Source organism: Neofelis nebulosa, chromosome 8 (assembly GCF_028018385.1).
Source record: "Neofelis nebulosa isolate mNeoNeb1 chromosome 8, mNeoNeb1.pri, whole genome shotgun sequence".
Lineage (NCBI taxonomy): Eukaryota > Metazoa > Chordata > Mammalia > Carnivora > Felidae > Neofelis > Neofelis nebulosa.
The window spans coordinates 108,277,970-108,301,927 of record NC_080789.1 but is presented as its reverse complement, the minus strand read 5'-3'; the positions used below and the strand labels follow the sequence as shown (position 1 = coordinate 108,301,927).

The 23,958-nt window shown below is 37.5% G+C and overlaps 1 protein-coding gene across 4 annotated transcripts in view; it reads right to left on the bottom strand.

Annotated features, from left to right (window-relative positions):
- The window catches only part of LOC131520226 (chromatin remodeling regulator CECR2), a 178,735-nt gene that overhangs the window by 27,288 nt on the left and 127,489 nt on the right, over window positions 1-23,958 (bottom strand). For 3 of the 4 annotated variants that reach the window (XM_058744240.1, XM_058744239.1, XM_058744242.1), the window contains exons 8-9: window positions 18,232-18,315; window positions 8,507-8,660 (exon numbers count right to left, since the gene is read on the bottom strand). In XM_058744240.1, the coding sequence (XP_058600223.1) occupies window positions 8,507-8,660; window positions 18,232-18,315 (238 nt within the window). The remainder of the gene's footprint in view (window positions 1-8,506; window positions 8,661-18,231; window positions 18,316-23,958) is intronic. The other variant, XM_058744241.1, reaches the window with a different exon arrangement.

Sequence of the window (23,958 nt, the reverse complement as noted above, 5' to 3'; positions counted from 1 at the left end):
TTAACTGACTGAGCCACCCAGGCACCCCAATGCCATTCTTTTATTCACTGTTATTTTTATTTTGTTATCTGTAAAATAAGTGTCCCCACCATACTGTTTTTGGAAATTATCTTGGCTATTCTTAGCCCTTTGCTCTTCTGTATGAACTTTAGGAATGTAAAAGGATTTATTTAATATCAAATATTGAGTCAAGGTCAAACTTTCTCTCTAGTGCAATAATTTTTTTAAGTTGGTTTGTTCAAATCAAAACTAAAAAGGTCTATATACTGCATTTGTCTGTGTCTAAATTTAGCTGAATTTGTAATAGTGTTCCCTCCAATTTGTTGGAAAAATTGGGTCATTTTGTCTTTGTGTAATTTCCTGCATTCTGGATCTAGCTGATGGCATCCTCACTGTGGTGTTAATGTGTTCCCATACCTCTTGGATTTCTGTAAACTGAATTATATCTAGAGACTTTGATCAGACAAACATGTTTGATTTTTTGGGCAATATTATTTCATAGATGGTGTTGTATATATCTTTTTTCATTACATCAGCAGATATAATATCTACTTATCTGTCTTCTGTGATTTTGTATTATATCAGCGTTAACTTCATCTTTCCATTACTAAGTTCCTCATCAGTCTTTCAATTGATGATTAACTAGAGTTCCAAGATAGAATTAAGCTGCAGACAAAATTATTTGTATGATCATTTTCTCAGTAATTTCAAGGTATATACCTAGTAAAGATGCATAGGAGAAGTCAGTTCATTAAATACGATGGATGTATTAGGGCAGGGGTTTGCAAATGGCAAACTACAGAATGTAGGATGGTTAGCTGATTGTTTTTATAATGAAGGAAGGAAGGAAGGAAGGAAGGAAGGAAGGAAGGAAGGAAGGAAGGAAGGAAGGAAGGAAGGAAGGAAAGAAAGAAAGAAAGAAAGAAAGAAAGAAAGAAAGAAAGAAAGAAAGAAAGAGAAAGAAAGAAAAAAGAAAAAGAAAGGAAAAGAGGGAAAGAATGAAAGATTAATGTGAACACAGCCCTGTATTATCTCTAAGCTTAAAATATTTACTATCTGACCGTTTATAGAAAGTTAGCTGATTTCAGGGGTGCCTGGATGGCTCAGTCAGTGGAGCATATGACTCTGGATCTCTGGGTTGTGAGTTCAAGTTCCACACTGGGCATGGAGCCTACTTAAAATAATAAATAAATAAAAATAAAAAGCTTTATATTTTAAAACTTTAAAAAAAGTTAGCTGATCTCTACTTTAGGGTTTAATAGTCTCTTGGAAGCCTCGGTTGAGAAAAGCTCCGCCCAGGTCCATTTTTTTATTACTTGTTTTTCTATTATAATTGCTGTTATTTATTGACCAAATTATTTTCCTCATCAATTATTTGCATATTCTCAAATACAGTCTGTCAGACTTTCTATTTTACTAGGTCTGAAAATAACAAGTTGTCCCATTAAACTCCTAAGGTAATCACTGATTTTTATAAAATATCATTATGGGGGCACCTAGGTAAGTCAGTTGGTTAAGCGTCCGACCCCTGATATCAGCTCAGGTCAATGATCTCACAGTTGTTTTCTTTCTTTCTTTTTAAGTTCTTGCCACCAGTGTTATCATTCTTTTTCTTTTTTTTTTTTTTTTAATGTTTATTTATTTTGAGAGAGAGAGACAGAGAATGAGCTGGGGAGGGGCAGGGAGAGGGAGACACAGAATCTGAAGCAGACTCTAGGCTCTGAGCTGTCAGCACAGAGCCTGATATGGGGCTCAAACCTACAAACTGGGAGATCATGACCTGAGCCAAAGTTGGATGCTTAACCGACTGAGCCCTCCAGATCCCCTATGCATCTGGCTCCAAGCTGACAGCATGAAGGTTGCTTGGGATTCTCTCTTTCCCTCTCTATCTTGCCCTTGCCCACTCCATGGGTGCATACTCTCTCAAAAATAAACTAGATTTTAAACTTATTTCATGTTTTTTGTTCATTTTCTTTTTTTAGTGCTCAAAAATATCCAATGATCGGGTGCCTGGGTGGCTCAGTCAGTTCAGGTCTGACTTCAGCTCAGGTCATGGTCTCATGGTTCATGAGTTCGAGCCCCACATCGGGCTCTGTGCTGACAGCTCAGAGCCTGGAGCCTGCTTTGGATTCTGTGTCTCCCCCTTTTCTCTGCCCCTCTCCCACTCGCACTCTGTCTCTCTTGCTCTCAAAAATAAATAAAACAAACAAACAAAAATCCAATGTTGGCCAGTGAGAATATATCTTTTGATAGAACTTTCAGGAGTCTTTGATGCTTCCTTGTTTTCTCTTATAAAATAATCTAGGCTCACACCTTATATTTTTTTTTTGCCCTAGTACTGAAATCAGTCATTTCTCCAAAGAATCTTGGTTCCTTCTGGAAGGAAATGATATTTAGAGGTCACTATCTGTGTAGTAAAAATTCCCATTGTTATTAAGTCATGTTTACAAATTATTCATATTAACACTTAAAATGAATCCAACTACTTGGCTTTATTCTTATTAGTTATGATAGTTTCTTGACATTTTATTGGAGTTTCAAATCATACATTCCTTAAACTATACATTTAATATGTATATAGTTCTATAATATAAATACACAAATATTCTTCCTTTGTAGAGAACACCCTGTGAAACAATACAATACAGAATAAAAGCAATGATAGAAAAAAATATTTTCTTCTTGACTTTAAGAAGGAATACCTCTAACGTTTCCCATTAAAGTGGATATTGGTTAAGGAAGTTCCCTTCTATTCTAAGTCTATGGAGATTGCCATAATCTAGAATTCAGATTTCTAGCTTCCAGAACTATGGGAAAATTCAATTTCTGTTTTAAACTATCTAGTTATGGAGGCTTGGAAAATTAATATAAAATTCAATCCATTTTCTCCTGAATCCTATTATTACTCTTGAGAAGTCTATCACTGTTACAGAACATCCTTTAAGGTAATTTATCTTTTCCAAACTGATTACTATAAAAACATTTTCTTAACCTTTATTTTTTGAGAGACTGAGCATGAGTGGAAGAGGGGCAGAGAAAGAGGGAGTCACAGATTCTGAAGCAGGCTCCAGGCTCTGAGCAGTCAGCACAGAGCCTGACATGGGGCTCAAACTCAAAACCACGAGATCATGACCTGAGCCGAAGTTGGATGCTCAACTGGCTGAGCCACCCAGGTGCCCCTCCAAACTGATTACTTCAAATATCTGTGGGTCATAGGTTCTATAATTCATTACCATGGGTCTACATGTAATTTATATCCAATTTACATTTCTTCTTCTAACTTTGAGGATTTGTGTTCTTCATCAAATCAAGAAAATTCTCAACCATTCTAAATATTTTCTCTGCCCCATTCTCTTGATTCTTTCATTTTAGAACTTACAGTAGGCACACACTGGATTTTTCATGTTAGATAACACCTAAGTTATTAAGCTATCAATATCAAGCTTGTAAGCTCTAAATCCATTATTTTTCCATTCTTTGCTAGTTTTATATTTTGCCAAAAGGGAGTACCAGAGGAAGAATGATAGGATGAGGGGAAGGGTTTTCTTTCTTCCTGTTTGTTATCGCTGTTCAACACCATGCTAGGAATGGTCCTTCATCTGGGACCAGATGAACCAATCCAGTTGGTTTTGATAAGCAGGTTCTTTTTGGTAGTCCCAGAACCAGGCTTGCTGCTTGCCTGTTCCAAATGGGCAGAGCCCCTCAACTTCTAGGTTCTGATAACCTAACTTCTCTTTGCTCTTCTTTGTGCTATCTCACAAGTCTCTTTTAACTTTTTTATTTTTCTAACTTCCATTTAACCAAAGACCCATTTGAAATTCTTTATGTTGAGGTGGTTCAGTCAATTAGCATCTGACTCTTGATTTTGGCTCAGGTCATGATCTCGTGGTTTGTGAGTCTGAGCCCCATGCTGGGCTCTATGCTTACAGCCCAGAGCCTGCTTAGGATTCTCTCTCTCTCTCTCTCTCTCTCTCTCTGCCCCTCCCATATGTGTGCACGAGCTCTCTCTCTTTTACATTAAAAAAAGTAAAATTCTTTGTGTTGAAATATCTAGCATAGGTTTTGTTTTCATGACTGGATACTGAAAGATTAACAAGTAACTTCTTTATCTTAGTGCTGCATTCCATGTAATATCCCAGACATACCTTCTAGTTGACTGATTCTCTTTTCACACATACCCAAAGCTGTTTAATATTCCAATAACCTATACCTTACATTTCTAGGAGTTCTATTTGTTTCCTTGAATCTACCTGTTATTTTCAACAAGGTTACTTTTTCCTTATGTTTCCAATATCTTCTTTTTTAAATATCTGATAGTACTGAGTCTATTTCTTTTTTGTCTGCTGTAACTACCAACAACTACTGCTCACAGTGGTGCTTCCTTATTTGCTTTGAAATTCTTATCACCTCTTCATCTTTGTCAGGAATTTACTGATGGTTGTCATTTCTGGGGTAGGGGTAGAGCTTCCCTAGACAGACCACTCCATACCCACAACTTATCCTGTTTTTAGTTACCATAAAAACAGTGCCTGATAACTTCCTTTACTTGGCTAAGATATCAGATATGCTTTTTTTTTTTAAGCTTATTTATTTATTTTGAGAGAGACAGAGATAGCCTGTTGGAGGGGTGGGAGACAGAGAGAGAGGAAGACAGAGAGAATCCCAAGCAGGCTCTGTGTTGGCAGTGCAGAGCCTGACATGGGACTTGAACGCATGAAACCATGAGATCATGACCTGAGCTGAAACCAAGAGTTGGACACTTAAACAAGTGAGCCACCCAAGCACCCTCAGATATGTTCTTTAAAAGGGTGTTTATACAATGTTAGACAAAATATTATAACATATATATTAAAAATAGAATTTATATGTATTTGAGGGGCGCCTGGATGGCTCAGTAGATTGAGTGTGTGACTTCAGCTCAGGTCATGATCTCATGGTTTGTGAGTCCAAACTCCACATTGAGATTGCTGCTGTCAATGTAGAGCCTGCTTCAGATCCTCTGTCCCCCTTTCTGTCCCTCCCCTGCTCATGCTTTCTCTTTCAAAAATAAATAAACATTAAGGAAAATAAAGAATTTCTATGTATTTGAGGCAAGAATTTTTACGTTACATATCAACCATACTGAGATGAGAAAGTCTCAATGATGTCCATTTCCATACTGTTTTGTTCAACTTGGTATGAAATTTATGTCACAATCCAGTTTTACTTCCTATACAAGTATCATACTAATAAAAAGCAGTGCATTTATTTGGGCTTTTCTTTCTTTTGGTTTAAAAAAAACCCTTTTTTTAACATTTATTCATTTTTGACAGAGACACAGTGCAAGCGAGGGTGGGGCAGAGAGAGAGGGAGACACAGAATCTGAGGCAGGCTCCAGGCTCTGAGCTGTCAGCGCAGGCCCAATGTGGGGTTTGAACCCACGAACCGGAGATTGTGACCAGAGCCGAAGTCAGATGCTTAAGTGACTGAGCCACCCAGGTGACCTGGCTTAAAAAACTTTTAAAAAAGAGTAAAATTTACCTTTTAAATCATTTTAAGTGTACAATTCAGTAATATTAAGTACACTCACAGTATTGTGCAACTGTTACCATTTCCAGAACTTTTACATCATCCTAAACAGAAACTCTGTACCTTTAGTAAGAACTCCCCATTTCCTTCCTCTTGGCTTACTTTATTTATTATAATATCTTCAAGGTTCATCCATGTCGTAGACTGTGTCAGAATTTCATTCCTTTTTAAGGATGAATAATAAACCATCATCGGTATAAACCTTACTTTGTTTATCCATTCATGCATTTCTGAACATTTCGGTTCTTTCCATCTTTTGGCTTCTACTTTTTCTTAATCCACTTCTCACTTTTCAAATTTCTTGAAACAAATGAAAGCTATGAGCCCTTTCCTTGGAAATATGTGTTCATGTCCTATCACATTAATTTTGCCAACAATTTCAGGGGATCCCTATTCTAGTGACTGCCTGTAAACACTGCTGGGATGACAGGGTAGAAAGAGAAACATATAATAGACTAAAACTAACTGATAGGTTCTGTGCTCCCTTTACAGACTGATCTTAAACAGTGTAAAAATTTTTGTTTTACCATCACCACAGATAAATACTATTCGTTATGGTAAAAGGACCTACATAATGAAGTCCTCTTTGAATTTACTGTCACAAAAAGCTTGTTTCTCTGAATTAACTATTTTAAACTTTAAAGTTATCAGTGAATAAATTCTCAATAAAAAAACCCATTATTCTCCCTGCTCTTTTCACTTAGCTTCTAAGAATTCAGGAAAAGTTTGTTGCTATTTTACAGCCTGTAAAAACTCTCTCTACAGTTCCCCCATGATAACTATTACTTGTGAGCTTGTTGTGTGCTGGGGACTAACCATTTTTTAATTTAATCCTTCTAACAAGGTCTACAAAGCCATGGTCTGACCCCTGGTTACCTCTGTGAACTCATTTCCTGCCAATCTTCCCCCTGCTTTGTTCACTTTGATCTAGCCACAATCACCTTCTTCCCTGTATATTCCCTCCACAGTGCTTTTGCACTTGCTATTTCCTCTGCTTGCTATGCTCTTCTCCCATCAGATGTTCATATGGGACCTTCATTCACCTCATTACTGTATGTCACATATTCAGGAAGGGCTTTAAGTTTATTCATTTATTTTGAGAGAGAGAGAGAGAGAGAGAGCGAGCACGTGTGCAAGCAGAGGGAGGAAGAGAGGGAGGGAGGCAGTGCGAGGAGAGAGGGAGGGAGGGAGAGGAGGTGCAGGGAGAGAGGGGGAGAGAGGGAGAGAGAGGGAGAGAGAGGGAGAGAGGGGGAGAGAGGGGGAGAGAGGGGGAGAGAGAGAGAGAGAGAGCACGTGTGCAAGCAGAGGGAGGGAGAGAGGGAGGGAGGCAGTGGGAGGAGAGAGGGAGGGAGTAAGAGGAGGTGGGGGGGAGAGAGAGAGAGGGAGAGGGAGAGGGAGAGGGAGAGGGAGAGGGAGAGAGAGAGAGAGGGAGAGAGGGAGAGAGGGAGAGAGAGAGGGAGAGAGAGAGGGAGAGAGAGAGGGAGAGAGAGAGAGAGAGAGAGAGGGAGAGAGAGAGAATGAATCCCATACAGACTTGGCACTGTCAGTGCAGAGCCTGATACAGGGCTTGATCCTAAGATCATGACCTGAGTTGAAACCAAGAGTAGGGCACTTAATTGACCGATCCACATAGATGTCCACAGAGGGCTTTCTTGACAATCTTATTTAAATGCCACCTGCATCATGTCACTCTTTATCTCTAAACCTGTTTTCTTCTTTTTCTTCTTCACTACTATTGATGATTCTACAATATTTATTATTTCTTCCCACCACTGAAATGGAAACTCCATGAAAGGATTAATTAATTCTGTTTAATATCTATATTCCAAGAACAACACCTGGCATAGAATGGGTGATCTAAATATATTTGTTGATTTAAAGAACAATCTATAACATAGGCATTATTAATCATACAGGTATAGGCACTAAGCCATAAAAATAAATTTTAAGCCTGTTTGTATAAAAGTCAAATGACAGTAGTGTAGCCAGTTAAGAGTCCCAGTGAAAATTACAGAATCCCCTTAAAAAATATAAAGGAATAAAAGCCATAGTTGCTGTCTCAAGGAATTTAAATCTAGCACTGGAAATAAAACCTATGAAACATTTTACAAGTAGGACATACTACATACTGTGACACAGGCTAAATTTGTAGATTAAATGCCCTAAGGGTTTTATAATGAAGAAATGATCAAAGTTGGAATGGGGTTAACCTATCAAGAAACAGAAGGCACCACTTCCTCTTAATGGGAGGAAGAAAAGCACTTAATAAGGCCAGAATCCACTAAATTTCACACCCAAAATTTATTTAAATTTTGCAATGAAACACTGCATTAAAGAGGAAAATACAGGCCATTAAATTTTTATTAAAATTTTTTTATTAAAAAATTTAAAATATTCAATACATTTACTTAAAAGAAAAGAAATACTGATCTATATTCAGCTAAGCCAAATGATCTGTTACCACATGATCAGCTTATAAATACAACTGCTATCTGACACATCTAGGGACAGTCATTATCCTTCGTATTAACTGCAAATGAAAGAAAAATCTCATTACACCAGACGAACACCTGGACGTAAGTCTGAGAAAACTATTCTGTCCTAATAAAATTAATGGTAATATTCTAAATTTGTATAGTGCCATACATGAAAAAAAATCTGTAAGACTTTTCTTTAGCACATTTCAATTGTGTTTAGTTATTTCTGTGAAACTTGTCATCAATACTTTAGTATTGTTTTCTATGAGGAATGTATATAGATGAGAGGAAGGAGCACGAGACTGAAAGGAAAACCAAGAATGACAAATACAAGTGCTGTAGAAGGAAAGCAAATGTAAGAAGACTGGATTCAAGACACAGCACAGTTAACAAGATATTTAATAGAAATTGCCAGAGGAGGGTTATTCCCATACCCCATGTACTGTGCAGAACCTACGTACCTTCCACTGCCTTAACCTTTTCCTCCAACTCTCGTTTCCTCTCTTCCTTTAACATCTGCTCCTGCTCCTTCTTCTGCACTGCTAGGAGAATCTGACGTTCTTCCTCCTCCTCTTTGCGCTTCTGTTTTTCTATTCTGGTAAGCACAGGGGTCTCCTGGAAAGAGCCAATAAAGTGTATAGATAGAGTCAATACACAATCATGTAAGATCAGTTCTCTGCTCTAAGATTCAAGTTTTACTGAATTCAATTTATTTAATAAATAATATTAGGTAGGGAGCTTATACCCACAAGTTGATCTTATCTATAGAATAAATATATGGATGAACATTAGAACACAATGGCAATTTAAACCAAGGTAAACGCGTTGGTGTCGACAATCTACATTTTAGGAGATAATGCTATGAATATGCTGGACCGGAGAAAAGAAACTGAGGCAGTTTGGAGACACCACTCTTACAGATTTACTATTTGAGAAAAGTGACATCTTAAAAAGTACTCTCATCTAAACAAACTTCAAAAAAGAAGAACATAGGGTCACGATTTCAGGGTGCATGACTTTAAAACCCTTAACTTTAATACTTTACAAACAAAACAATGAATAAAATTAAGAGTTTGGTAGAAGGAGCTACCATTTTGCCTTAAGATACCTAGAGGCAACTGTACAGAAATTCATAAAATCACTCAGATTGGCTATCATCTTCCCTTGTTTTTCATACAAACAATATAAACATTTCAGATGGTAACTGGAAAAGTGATTATCTATGAAATCTAACAAAAGATAAGGGAAAATAGGACCATTACCATCATAATGCATGAAAGTTTTACTCTGCATATTTTCCAATATAACTAGTTCCAAGCCATTCTGTAAACCAGAATAGTGAGGCTAGGGCTGAAATTGTTTATTTTCAATTCTTCCTTTGCCTTTTGTGATGTGAAAGCTAGAACTTTTAAGAAAAATTTTTATTGAAGAGTAACTGTTCCCTGTATATAGAATTGCAGAGACAGAAAAATGAATCCAGTATCAACAAAGGGAGAATTCACAATACCCTCATAGAAAAGATAACATTAACTATTCCATTTTAAGGAAACCTTAATCAGGAATGTGAAGCTTTTCATCACACATCTTTTTGGTAGTAAGAAGACCTAAGGAATCTGCTGTACTGGATGCATTTTCAAAAAGTTTTATACCATAGACCTTACACCAGTGCTCTTTTTAAAGAAGGGAGAAAAGAGACAAATGCATATTGACCTTTACAAGTCACTTATAAGTCTCCACTGAACACTGAAAGTGCTCTGATTAAAATTTTCTATTATTTTCTTTATGGTCTTTGAAACCAAGTTCAGATTCTCATTTGACTCAGAATTCAGAAGTGCTCTTGCCTAGATAGTAGACCTTCCCAAAGTCACTTGACCTTTCAAATTCTATGAGCCTAAGTTTGTTACCTACAAGGTAAAAATCTAAAATGAATGAGAAAGGAGAGATGGATATGGAAAAAAAAAAAAAAAAAGCCCAAAAAACAAACCCAAAACACCCAAACAAACCGAAAAACAAAATAACCATTATCACACCTAACATTGTAAAACTAAAGGAAGTTTCCTAAAATCTTTATCCTATAACCAGAGCAGGTAGTTGAGATACACTAGATATTTTTTCTGAAATGGGGATGCTACTGACATTAAGGGACATTCTTCTGAAGAATGCTAATCTAGCCATTGTCTGCTAAATGCTAGTTAAGCACCTTCTCTCCATTACACAAGTAGCTGCCCCCCCCCCCCCAAGTCCTTAATTATTGCAACCCAGCTGAGAAGTTATAACGGAACAGATACCCCTAACAACTGATAGGATGGAAGAAGTGGAGGAGAGGAAAACTAAGCCTGGTCAAAGGAATTATTTCACTTGAATAAAACTGTAGTGGTTTCTATATAACGTATGTGTGTATTCTGCTTCTCCTTGCCAAAGGATAGCAGGTGAGAACATGTGAAATATTCTTCCTTCAACCAGCACAAGGGGATATTAATTAGGGTCAGCATTTTATTAGGGACTAAAGCAATTCAAGCTAATGACTTATGAATGGAAGCATTAAGTCACATAAGAATCATCTGTAAATAAACATGGGAGGTGTTTCATGTTTGAAGACGATGGAAGGGGTGAAAAATAGTTAATTATTTAATTAACCAAAAGAATATCTATAAAATTCTTTTTGCAACAAATATGATTATTCTTAAAAAAATTTTTTTTAATGTTTATTTATTTTTGAGAGAGAGAGAGAGAGACAGAGCACAAGCGAGGGAGGGGTAGAGAAAGACACAGAATCTGAAGCAGGCACCAGGCTCTGAGCTGTCAGCACAGAGCCCGACAAAGGGTTCTGAACTCACGAACTGTGAGATCATGACCTGAGCCGAAGTTGGACGCCTAACTGACTAAGCCACCCAGGTGATCGTATTATTGTTTTTAAAAAAATATTTATTTATTTAAATATTTTTCCTTAATGTTTATTTATTTTTGAGAGAGAGAGAGAGAGGAAGAGAGACAGAGAGAGTGCACAGTGGGAGGGAGGCAGACACAGAATCTGAAGCAGGCTCCAGGCTCTGAACTGTCAGCACAGAGCCTGATGCAGGGCTTGAACTCACCAACTGCGAGATCGTGACCTTAACTGAAGTCAGACACCCAACCGATTGAGCCACCCAGACTCCTGTAATGTTTATTTATTTTTAAGAGGGGGGACGCACAGAGAGGGAAGCAGAGGATCCGAAGCAGACTAAGAGCTAAGAGCCTGATAGCTAAGAGCCTATGTGGGGCTAAGAGCCTGATGTGGGGCTTGAACACCTGAACAGGCAGATCATCACCTGAATTGAAGTCAGACAGACACTTAACCAACTGAGCTACCGAAGCACCCCAACAAAGTATTATTCTTACTATGTAAAGATACCTTACAAATCAATTAACAATAGCCCCCCACAAAACAAATGGAACATGAATATCAAATTCAGAAGAGATATATAAACCACATCCATGATCAAAAAGAAAAGTAAAACAGCCCTTTTTTTTTCATATTTTAATTAATTTCTTTTTCTAAATTTACATCCAAGTTAGTTAGCATATAGTGCAACAATGATTTCAGGAGTAGATTCCTTAATGCCCCTTACCCATTTAGCCCACCCCCCCCCCTCACACAACCCCTCCAGCAACCTGTTTGGTCTCCATAAATAAGAGTCTCTTACGTTTTGTCCCCCTCCCTGTTTTTATATTATTTTTGCTTCCCTTATGTTCATCTGTTTTGTCTCTTAAAGTCCTATGATATTTGTCTTTCTCTGACTAATTTCACTTAGCATAATACCCTCTTAGTTCCATCCACATAGTTGTAAATGGCAAGATCTCATTATTTTTGATTGCCGAGTAATACTCCATTGTATATATATACCACATCTTCTTTATCCATTCATCCATCGATGGACATTTGGGCTCTTTCCATACTTTGGCTATTGTTGATAGTGCTGCTATAAACATCGGGGTGCATGTGCCCCTTCAAAACAGCATATCTGTATCCCTTGGATAAATACCGAGTAGTGCAATTGCTGGGCCGTAGGGTAGTTCTATTTGTAATTATCTGAGGAACCTCCATACTGTCTTTCAGAGTGGCTGCACCAGTTTGCATTACCATCAGCAGGGCAGAATAGATACTTTTTCTCTGCATCCTTGCCAACATCTGTTGTTGCCTGAGTTGTTAATGTTAGCCATTCTGACAGGTGTGAGGTGGTATCTCACTCTGGTTTTGATTTGTATTTCCCTGATGATGAGTGATGTTGAGAATCTTTTCATGTGTTAGTTGGCCTTCTGGAAGTCTTCTTTGGAGAAGTGTCTATTCATGTCTTTTGCCCATTTCTTCACTGGGTTATTTATTTTCTGGGTGTTGAGTCTGATAAGTTCTTTATAGATTTTGGATGCTAAAATCCTTTATTTGATATGTTGTTTGCAAATATCTTCTCCTAAAATAGCATTTTCACTTACAAAATAGTGAAGGATGATAAAAGGTGATACATTTGTAAAAATGTGGTAAAGTGAATGCTATCAACTTATTGGAGCACAGGTGGTTTGGAGGATAGTTTGGATATAAAAATCAAGAACGCTAGGGGCCCCTGGGTGGCTCAGTCGGTTAAGGGTCCAACTTCAGCTCAGGTCACGATGTTGCGGTTCATGAGTTTAAGTCCCTTGTTGGGCTTTGTCCTGACAGCTCAGAGCCTGGAGCCTGCTTCAGACTCTGTCTTCCTCTCTGTCTGCCCCTTCCCCACTTGAGTTCGGTTTCTCTCTCTCTCTCTCTCTCTCTCTCAAAATTAAACAAACATTAAAAAAAAAAATGCCAGTTTTGTAATAAATGCCTAGAGAAAGGGCCTGAAGCAAATAGGTAAAAGTGTAGTACTGATGATTTGTGAATTGTTAGAGTACTATAGTCTTTTAATGTAGTCCCCCAAGTTTTCTAGAAGAGCAGGTAAATTCTTCTGGATTTAAAATAACTCCTTCCCAAGTAAACTGGGGGAATGAACTAGTATTACATATTCTGAAATGATCTAATTTTTATTGACTTTTTACTCCCTCTATATGATCCCTGTTAAAAGTCAAAAATTAAAATATGTTAAAGTACCCAAAGGTTAGAACATGTAGATTTTTTACTTAAAAAAAAATTTTTTTTTAAATGTTTATTTTGTAAATGAGAGCTGGTGCACAGGAGCAGGAGAGTGGTGGTGGTGGTGGGGGCGGGGGGAGATCTGAAGTGGGGTCTGCACTGACAGCAGCAAGCCAGATGTGGGGCTTGAACTCACAAAAGGCCAGATGATGACCTGAGCTGAAGTGAGATGCTTAATTGACAGAACCACACAGGTACCCCAGAACTTGTAGATTTTTTAAGATGAGGTACTAAAAATTGATTATAAATAGTTTAAGTTATTTTGGTAACAATGAAGCAGGAATCCCAAAGTTTGGGACAATTACAGATGTAAAAAATTTTCTGCTAAATCAGAGGCCCTACATCATTTAAAAACTATGTAAAACTTACTCTCAATAAGTTTTTGTTAAAAATCAAAGTGAAATTCACATAAAATTAACAATTGTGAAGTGTATAACTCAGTGGTATTTAGTACATTCACTATGTTATGTAACCACTACCTACATTAGGTTGCAAAATATTTTTAGTACCCCAAAAGAAAACACTGAACCCATCAGCCAGCCAGTCCTTACTCCCCAATCCTGCAGCACCTGGCAACCACTGATCTGCTCTGTCTCTGTGGATTTACTTGCTCTGAATATGTCATATGATTGGAATTACACAGTATGTATCTCTTCAGTTGTGTTTTCAATGAATTAATATTTATGCTAAGCATGTAAGATACAACAGTTGAGTAACTTAAATTTGTAGCATATTAAAAAAGCTTATTAGACAATTCAATAGCAAAAAAACCCCCAATCTTTTTCTTCTTAAAAAAAATGAGCAGAGGGGCGCCTGGGTGGCTCAGTCAGTTGAGCGCCTGACTTTGGCTCAGGTCATGATCTCATAGCTCTGTGGGTTCGAGCCCCACATTGGGCTCTGTGCTGACAGCTCAGAGCCTGGAGCCTGCTTCAGATTCTGTGTCTCCCTCTCTCTGCCCCTAACCCACTTGGCATTCTGTCTCTGTCTCTCTCAAAAATAAATAAACATTAAAAAATTAAAAAAAAAAAAATGAGCAGAGAACCTGAACATTTTTCCAAAGAAAAGACACAGAAAGTCAACAGGTACATGAAACATTCCTAATCATCAGGGAAATGAAAATCAAAACCACAATGAGATGTTATTACTTCACACCTGTTAGAATGGCTATCATTAAAAAGATAAGAAATAACAAGTGTTGGCAAGGATGCAGAGAAAAAGGAAACCCTCATGCACTGTTGGTGGGAATGTAAATTGGTGTGTGGCTTTGTTTCATCATGTGCTATAATTTCAGCAGTTCTTATCTGATATGAATTCTCAACAATTATTATTTTATACAAATTGCATCATACAAATCTGAAAAAAAAATCCATGCTATGTACCAAGAAACTGTTTTAAAACTTCTGTTCTTGGGGTGCCTGGGTAGCTCAGTTGGTTAAGTGTCTTGACTTCCGCTCAGGTCATGATCTTGCCGTTCCTGAATTTTGAGCCGGCATCAGGCACTGTGCTGACAGGTCAGAGCCTGGAGCCTGTTTTGGATTCTGTGTCTCCCTCTCTCTCTGCCCCTCCCCTGCTCACACTCCATGTCTCTCTCTCAAAAATAAATAAACATTAAAAAAATTAAAAATTTTTGTTCTCATTTCCAGCAGTACACCACCCCAAGCTAAAGCGAATATTAATGAAACTACCACTGAAGGATCGGACTCACAGCCTGGAGACACTTTTAGTAATGTTTTAATTTTTAATAGTTTAAACACTAAGAGTTTAAACAGCAAGTACAACCAAAGGAACAAAAACAAAACAAAAAAAACCTGAACAGTTAAAAAAATTCTTATGCTGTTTGACACTGCATTTGTTTTTCCTTTGTAAGTGGTCAGTTGTATAAATGGGGGGTTATCTAAATTCTTTATTATTTTATCTTTTAAATGTTTTATAGATAAGAGACCTGCTAGAATCAAGGGGGGATTTTAATGAGAAGCTAATTAGAGACATCACTTTGAAATCCTCTAAAGTATTATAAATAGAATCCGGTTGAAGCAGTGCCTAAACTCCCCTTCCGTGCTCCCCCCTCACCCAGGGCAGGTTATCAGATACCCTGGCACCCTTGCCACCTTTAGTAGCACACTTGAGACCATACCACCACAAAGAGGTCCCTAGTAAGAGTAATGTCCAGAGTGTCCTGACAAAAATAACCAATGCAGCCCTAATCTCAGAGTTTAGAAAGACTATCTCCCTTCGCTAATATTTTCCCCAGGAGTCACAATTAAAAGACTTTTTGAGGCAAAAAGATTGGACTCCTAGGTAACCAATATAGGTCATGCTATGCTGCCTAAAAGGTTTTAATGGCCTGATGATTCTCTGCTGCTTAAACAAAAGCACAAAACTCATAACACATCTAACGTTTTCTCTAGGACATTGGGTACCGGAACAGATATTCAGGAGCTCTACAATTCCATGGTTAGTTACATCTAAAACTAAAGAAAACAGAAAAAAAAGAACACTACAAAAAATAACTAAAAGAAGAAATTTTAGTATCTGAAGCTAAGCTTTGCTTACAGCCATGAAAAACTTTTAGGTCTGTATTCAGATCACTATGTAATGTGAAATGTACATTAAGGCATTTAGGACTCAGTACAGGGACAATGAACAGAAAATAGGAAAGAGAACTTTCAAAGAGGTGTTAACTCTTAAGGTATTGAAGAAAGTGGAGAGGACACAACAAAACAAAAGGAGCTAGAAAACCATTTGAGAACTATGGCTGGATACCAATTACCAAAGGCCATTCCGAAACTAATGATGCTATAGGAAAGAAGAGACTGGGGAGGCTGAAGTCAGTCATGACAGAATTGCCAATCATTAAAAGTTGGGCAGTTTATCAACTGGCAAGAACATGTCTATGAACTCAAAAACAGAAATAAAGGTTAAATGCAAGTATATTTAAGTAAAAATTTATAAATTAATTTTTTCCTTTTTTTAGGCTCAAGGTAGAATGTATTTAGTTAATGATAAGATCTCTGTAAAACAAATTATGCTGTCACCTGAATTTAAGTCATAAAAACATTACTTTGAGGTAGTAAGAAGCTCCATACTTTCTAAGACCACTAAACTATGTGATATTCAACAAAACATAATGCTAAAAGGCATTAAAAAGTTAAAAAGTACAGAGACTGTAAGAACTGCCCAGCACAGAGTCTGGATTTGAGATTGAAATTAGCAACAAAGAAAAACCTCTGGTAAAAGAAGAGTGAGGAAATGGAGGTTTCAGAGGATTGAGGGCCGTGAGTACAAGGCACCTTCTATATAACCTTCACAGACTGGGAAGGGGGATCTAGGGAAATCACTTGCTGGGTGCTTTCATTATGACTGTCTCTCCCTGAATTCCACTCTCCTATTGGACTTCCAGCATCAAATATATCATCACCTGCAATCAAGTTCCTTTGGCCTCACATTCCTTTACCACCTTGACAATTTTTAAATCTCAGTAAATGTAAGTATCAATTTTGTCCCTTCCTATACGTGTGCTGCTAAAGTCATTTAACTACCCTAAACTATGGTACAAAATGAAAATGCCCAAACATAGTCGGCTTCTGGATGTGGGGAAACCCTTTTTTAAATACATTAGTTGTTGACCTAAATATTGTGTCTTCATTAGATCTCCACTCTCACCTTCAGAGGATAGATGAACATCCAGTGTGAACTCCTAACGTTTTCCTGCCCCATCAAAGTTTGTGTTTTTAACTTAGGAGAAACGGGAGAAACTCCATGGCAAGGCCCTGCTTCGTAGGCACTTCACCTTACCAGAGTCAGCTACATGCAGTCTCTTTCTCATTCATGGACATCTTTCATGTCCATGCTACATCTCAATTTAAAAAAATGAAAACTCCACAAGCTCTCCTCAACCCTGCTTCCTCTTTACTTTTTCACAATTTGTTTTCTTTCACTGTCATATTTTTCAAAACAACAAATACCATGATACTAATGACCCTCATGCACTAATGACCCTCTCCTGCCACTCCCCGACCTCCACCATTTCCTCCATTTTATTTATTATTTTAAATGTTTATCTATTTTTGAGAGAAGAGAGAAGAGAGAGAAGGAGGGGCAGAGAGACAGGGAGACACAAAATCTGAAGCAGGCTCTGAGCTGTCAGCACAAGCCCAACACAGGGCTCGAACTCACAAACTGTGAGATCACAACCTGAGCCGAAGTCAGACACTTAAACGACTGAGCCACCCAAGTACCCCTCATTTCCTCCATTTTAGACCTACATTTTCAATAGCAGGGATTCCACTATTCTTTCCTGCTGGAAGTATACTGCTAATGGATTTCTTACTTTCCAGTGTTTCCTTAAAAAATCATTTATCATGGTGTGACCAGAAAGGTAGCTTCCTAAAACAAAGCTCTAATGACATAACCTCACTAACTACTGCCTGTCTATTGAAAATATAAGCTTGAGAGTCCGGAGACTCAAAAATTTCATCGTTCTGGCATTTTCTTCCACTATATACAACAACACATCTTATATGCCAGACACATCCAAATATGTACTGTTCTTTTACCACATTTATATATCATCATGCCTCTGTGCTTTGTTTATATTACTCTTGTGTATTACTCTTCTGCCCCCACTATCCACCATCAAAATCTTAGTCATTCTCCAAGGTTCAGGTGAAGTATAGTTCTGCTTGCCTCAACTCCCCTTTCTTTGCCCACCACTAATTTTTTCCATTTTTGCAGTCATGAACTTCTACTACATAGATATCTATTATAGTGCTTATCATTCTCACCTATATTAGATATGGATATGTTTATCATCACTGGAAATTAACTGTTAAGATCCAAAAGAGTGCAATGTCATATCTTACTTTTTAATGTCTTCTTTTTCTAAAAGTGCATCTCATGTATAAGAATGCTCCATAAAAGTCTGAGATTTAGAAATTGAGGTAAAGGTAAATTAAAAAGTAGGAATAAAAGGAGTACCTGAAATAAAAATGGAACAATCTTTTTGAACACTTAAAACTCCTCTCTACTCTCATACACACTCACCTCTTGCTTGATGGATTTGACGGACAGGTGGTCAGACATCCACCTAGGTTGCAATTCTGCCTTTGTGCGCTGTGGACGCTTTCCCTATAGTTAGAAGTGAGGAAAAGAAAGGAAAAGACAGATTAGGGTGTTCTCAGCTACTGCTACTGCTGCTGCCAGGATTAGAGTGGCCTTTAAGGCACATGGGTTATGGCTTTACCTAAATAAGAGCCAAAGGTATCCTTTGGACAGTCAATAAAATGACTATTCAATTCCATAAGGTACCAAGCCAGTTTATTTTCTTAAAAGAAAAAAAAAAAAAAAAAAGCAAAAAACTTACAGACACCAAATGTCTCCTCTATCAATATTTATCACTGGCAAGAAACTCTTTTAACTATTTAAACACTAAAAAAATATTTTGTTGCAAATTATTAAGAGAAAGCCATGTTTTACCACTTTTCACTGAAGGGAATGGCTCTGAAAGGAGGCATTACGAGCAGATGGAGGCAGAACTCCCCTAAAAGGCAGCTCAGTGGCAGCAGTGAGAAGTGAGGGTGGCTGCCTCAGCTGAGAACCAAAGTAGCAAGACAGAAGTGGGGAAAAAGACTCAGGGACCAGAAATCAGAGAGCTTGCCTGAGAAGATTAGACTTGACAAAATTTAAAAGCTTGAAAGCAATCACTATAGGACATTTCAAGAAAGGAGTTTTGAAACTTAACTAACGCTAGGTATTTACCTAAGGTCAGCATAAGTTTTGGAATTTTTGTGGAATGAGCCCCATAGCTTCGCCAATGTAACCTATATTGAGGTGGTAAGCAAAGGCTTTGCAGTTAAGATGAGTAATTTTGTGGCTTCAGTATCAGTATCAGCATTACCCAGGTTTGGTTCCAGTACCACTTAATCCAAAGTCTTGAAACTTGAAGAATCAATGAGGTAAAGGCACAAAGGGTAGAAAAAAAGTCAGTGACAAAAAGGTGTGGTCTATACAATGCAAACATACTGCAAAGCAATTGTGGTAGATTTAAAAAGAAGCTTTAGAAAGCTTTCCTGTTAGGAGAATGACCAGTCCTCAGTACAAATGTAATCTAACCGTCAAAGTGTCACGACCTTCTTTTTCACAAAAGCTACCACAGCAGTTTCCTCAAATATGCCTATGAGCGACTCCTTTACGAGCTTAAAGACCCCAAGAGGAAGAGCTCTTCAATTTTAAGTAAATGTGAAAATTTACCATGGAATTCTCTTTCGAAGGGATTGTACGAGTTTACCATGCTAGTAGCAATAGCGGCTAACATCAACTTGACTCCAAACTTTGCCAAATCAGACAAAAGTTACTAATGTGGAAATGGTAGTCTTGATAAAGAAGATGAACTTGTTTTCCTACAACTTTACTCTTTTGTGTGAATTATCTATACTCTAAGTCTATTCATTTGTTAAAGACCTAATGTTTATAAGCTGTTTAAATATTACTGCCTGTAATATTAGTAACAAATACTTTTACTAGCTTAGATCTTTTATTTAAACCTTACCATAAAAGCTTAACTTTTATATGGTCAAAAAAAGCTTACTGATTCTTTTATTATTTCAACATTTAGAGAGCTATTTATTTAATCTGTTTTAACTTTCTTCACACTTGCATTTATTTTGGTAAGATTTAGTTTTCTAACAAGGTTTCTCACCAATTATCTACAACCATGAACAATGGATAGGACCAAGTACCTACTGGTAGCTGTGTACTATGCCAGGTACACTGATGTGGTTTCTTTTGCTTAATTCCCATAGAAACTTCTGTGAAGTTAGAGCTTTCATTTTACTAACAAAAACTAAAAATTTAGAGATATCAAGTAACTTATCCAAAGGGATAACTAGAAAAGGGAAGCACCATTATTCAATGAAGTTTGAAAGAAAAGCTCTTGACTCCTGCTATGCCATATTAACCCTCTGTCCACTGTCCTAGCTGTTTTGTGCTTTTACATACTGAGATGATGACCTGAGCTGAAATCAAGAGTTGGATGCTTAACCAACAGAGCTGTACCACCCAGGTGTTCCCAAACTGTATTTTATATATAATGGGTGTATCTGTGAGCACCACATTATGTTCTACTGATAATATGTTTCAAATGTCACATTTGAATCACTGGCATTTTTCATTATTACAAAAAAAAAAAAAAATCTCTCTTGGCCAATATAATTAGGATGGGTAGTGGTAGGGTAACATAGTTAAAGCAAGGAATTTAAAAAATGTATATACTTCAAGCATGTATTTTACTTAATGTATAAATGTACTGCCATTCACCAATCATATGATGCAGTACCCCATTGAGAGGGTTTCCTATGAGTCAGTCATATAAATTAACCTCTTAAGCCATTATCTGCCCTACCAGTTCTGTTTAAGTGAAAGTGAGATGTTAAAGAGATTGGATTTGTAATCCAAATGCAGAAACCTTATCATTTTAATGATTTTTGTCCTATTCAATCTTTTACTGCTTTGCTCTAATTTGAGAATTAAGCTTTTTATTTTTTATTTTTAAAGTAAACTCTACACCCAACATGGGGCTTGAACTCACAGCCCCGAGATTAAGAGTCACATGCTCTCCTGATTGAGCCAGCTAGGTGCACTGCCTTGAGAGTCAACTTTTTAAAGAAATGTTTATTGGGGCGCCTGGGTGGCGCAGTCGGTTAAGCGTCCGACTTCAGCCAGGTCACGATCTCGCGGTCTGTGAGTTTGAGCCCCGCGTCAGGCTCTGGGCTGATGGCTCGGAGCCTGGAGCCTGTTTCTAATTCTGTGTGTCTCCCTCTCTCTCTGCCCCTTCCCCGTTCATGCTCTGTCTCTCTCTGTCCCAAAAATAAATTAAAAAAAAAAAAAAAAACGTTGATAAAGAAATGTTTATTATTTGTTTTTTGAGAGAGAGAGAGTGAGCAGGGGAGGAGCAGAGAGAGAGAGATACAGAATCCAAAGCAGGCTTCAGGCTTTGAGCTGTCAGCACAGAGCCTGATGCGGGGCTCAAACCCACAAACTGGAGATCATGACCTGAGCTGAAGTCAGACCCTTAACTGACTGAGCCACCCAAGCGCCCCTAGAGAGTCAAGTTTTTAAAGCAACTCATATTCAATGATTTTTTTTAATGGAAAATTTTCAAAGAAATTTTTATGCTCATATTTTATTGACTTCATAATATTTGTGTAATTACTGTAACAAGTACAATAAACACAAACACATTTGTAAAAATATTACAAATGTTGATGAACATATGTCTTAAATGCTAAATGCCAAGGCACCTGAGTGGCTAGGTCTGTTGAGCATCCAACTTTGGCTCAGGTCATGATTTCACAGTTCATGAGTTCAAGTCCCACATAGGGCTTGCTGCTGTCAGCTCAGAGCCTGACTCGGATCCTCTGTACCCCTCACTCTGCCCCACCCCCATTCACTCTGTCTCTCACGCTCTCTTTCAAAACTAAATAAACGTTAAAAAAAAATTGCTAAATGCCAAGTTCAGCAAAGACCGTGAAGATTGGTACATTTGTACTGCTTTGAGTAAATCATTTATGATAAGCATGTCTGTTACATGAAGGCCCCTTCAGAATGCTTCCAATATGCTGATTTAAGGGATAATACATATGATTGTCATCTACCTCTTCTAACACTCCTATTTTACAATACTTTTTATCCACCTGTTATTTTGGAGAAAAAATTTTATTATCTTCGGATTTGGCTAAGGCTATAATAAATCTCAATTTATCTTGGTGAATATTGATATCTAAGCATCTTTCCATGGCGCCTGTGTGGCTAAGTTGGTTAAGTGTCCAACTCTCAGTTTTGGCTCAGGTCATGATCTCACGGTTTCGTGGATTCGAGCTCCATGTTGGGCTCCGTGCTGACAGTGCAGAGCCTGCTTGGGATTCTCTCTCTGTCTCTTCCCCACTCGTGCTGTCTCTCTCAAAATAAATAAATAAACTTAAAAAAAAAATCTTTCCTTCTAGGAACAGAGATCTTAATATATTTACATGAGATTTAAAAAATATGTATCTACTAACAGTTCTGTAGCTTTTTCTTTCTTATCAACTATGTACAACTCAAGTTAGTTTCACAGCAAAATTTGTTTTGTTGCTACTGTAAATGGGATTTTTTCAGCAATCTTTAAATATCAGTATGCCTAATAATCACCTGAGAGCTTCTACAACTGCATATTAACAGATAACACCTCTAACAATTCTGATAGGGGTTGGGAGTGGTATACTGGCAAGAATCTGAGCTTTTAATAAGTGTGCAAGGTGATTCTGATGCAGAAAGTCTAGTTACCCAGCACTATTACTAACTTCTAATTAACAGACTTCTAAGCAGATTCATCATATTCCTCCAGGCAAAATGTTTTGCCTCTGACTCTTGTTTGTATCATTATACTAGATAAAACTTCCAAGACAATGTTACCAATAATAGAACCTAGGGATTATTAGGAACAAAAGAATTATTATTCTTTTGGTGAAGGATGGCTTTTATTTGTTAGTATTAAGGACTTGACATTTATATTACTGAATGAAGAGGGTGTGTTTATATGAAGAATAGGAATCTAAGATATCTGTATCTGAATGAACAAGGGTAGCTACCCATTTCTTTCTTCATTTTTGAAATGTTTAGAAGTTATCTTTTTTTAAGGGTTTAGAAAAATTTACCTGTGAATACATTCAAGTGATTCTGGAGTTTTTTTTGTTTTTTGTTTTTAATTTTTAAAAATGTTTATTTATTATTGAGAAACAGAGATAGAGCACGAGCAGGGGACGGGGGCAGACAGAAGGGGAGACACAGAATCCGATGCAGGCTCCAGGCTCTGAGCTGTCAGCACAGAGCCTGAAGCAGGGCTCGAACTCACAAACCACGAGATCATGATCTGAGCTGAAGTCGGATGTTTAACCGACTGTGCCACCTAGGCGCCCCTGATTCTGGAGTTTTTGATGGGATCCCTTTGTGATAACTCTTTTCCCCTAATTACTGAACTGCTAAGATTTTTCTCTTCATTTTTAAAATTTTTAAATTTTTGAGAGAGATAAACAGAGAGAGAGAGAGAGGGAGACACAGAATCTGAAGCAGGCTCCAGGCTCTGAGCTATCAGCACAGAACCCGACATGCGGCTTGAACTCACGAACCGCAAGATCATGACCTGAGTTAAGTCGGACACTTAATAGACTGAGCCACCCAGGTGCCCCTTAGATTTTTCTACTGCACAATTTAGATTCTCTTGTTTTTGTAATTAATACCCTATTTTACTAAGGTTTGCTAATTTATAGCACTATACGCCTTTCAAAATACCAAATCTGTTGTTATTATTTGGCTTGTAATTTCATGTTTCTTGAGAATTATAATTCATGTTTATCTTATTTTAAAAATTTTTCTTCTCTTGCAAAGAATAACTTTTGAAATTTTTCCCATCAAAACCATCAGTTTTATGCTTGTAAGTTTTTTTTCTTAGTTCATCTATTCAAAAAAATCATAGGTTGAATACTGCAGTAAAAAAGCAGAAATTATAAGAGCACCTGGCTGGCTCAGTTGGTAGAACGTGTGACTACTGATCTTGGGGTCAAGGGATTGAACACAATGGATGTAGAGATTACATTCACTTATTTTTGAAAGAGAGAGAGACAGAGCACAAGTGGGGGAAGGGCAGAGAGAGAATGAGACACAGAATCTGAAGCAGGCTCCAGACTCCAAGCTGTCAACACAGAGCCCGACGTGGGGCTCAAACTCACAAACCATGAG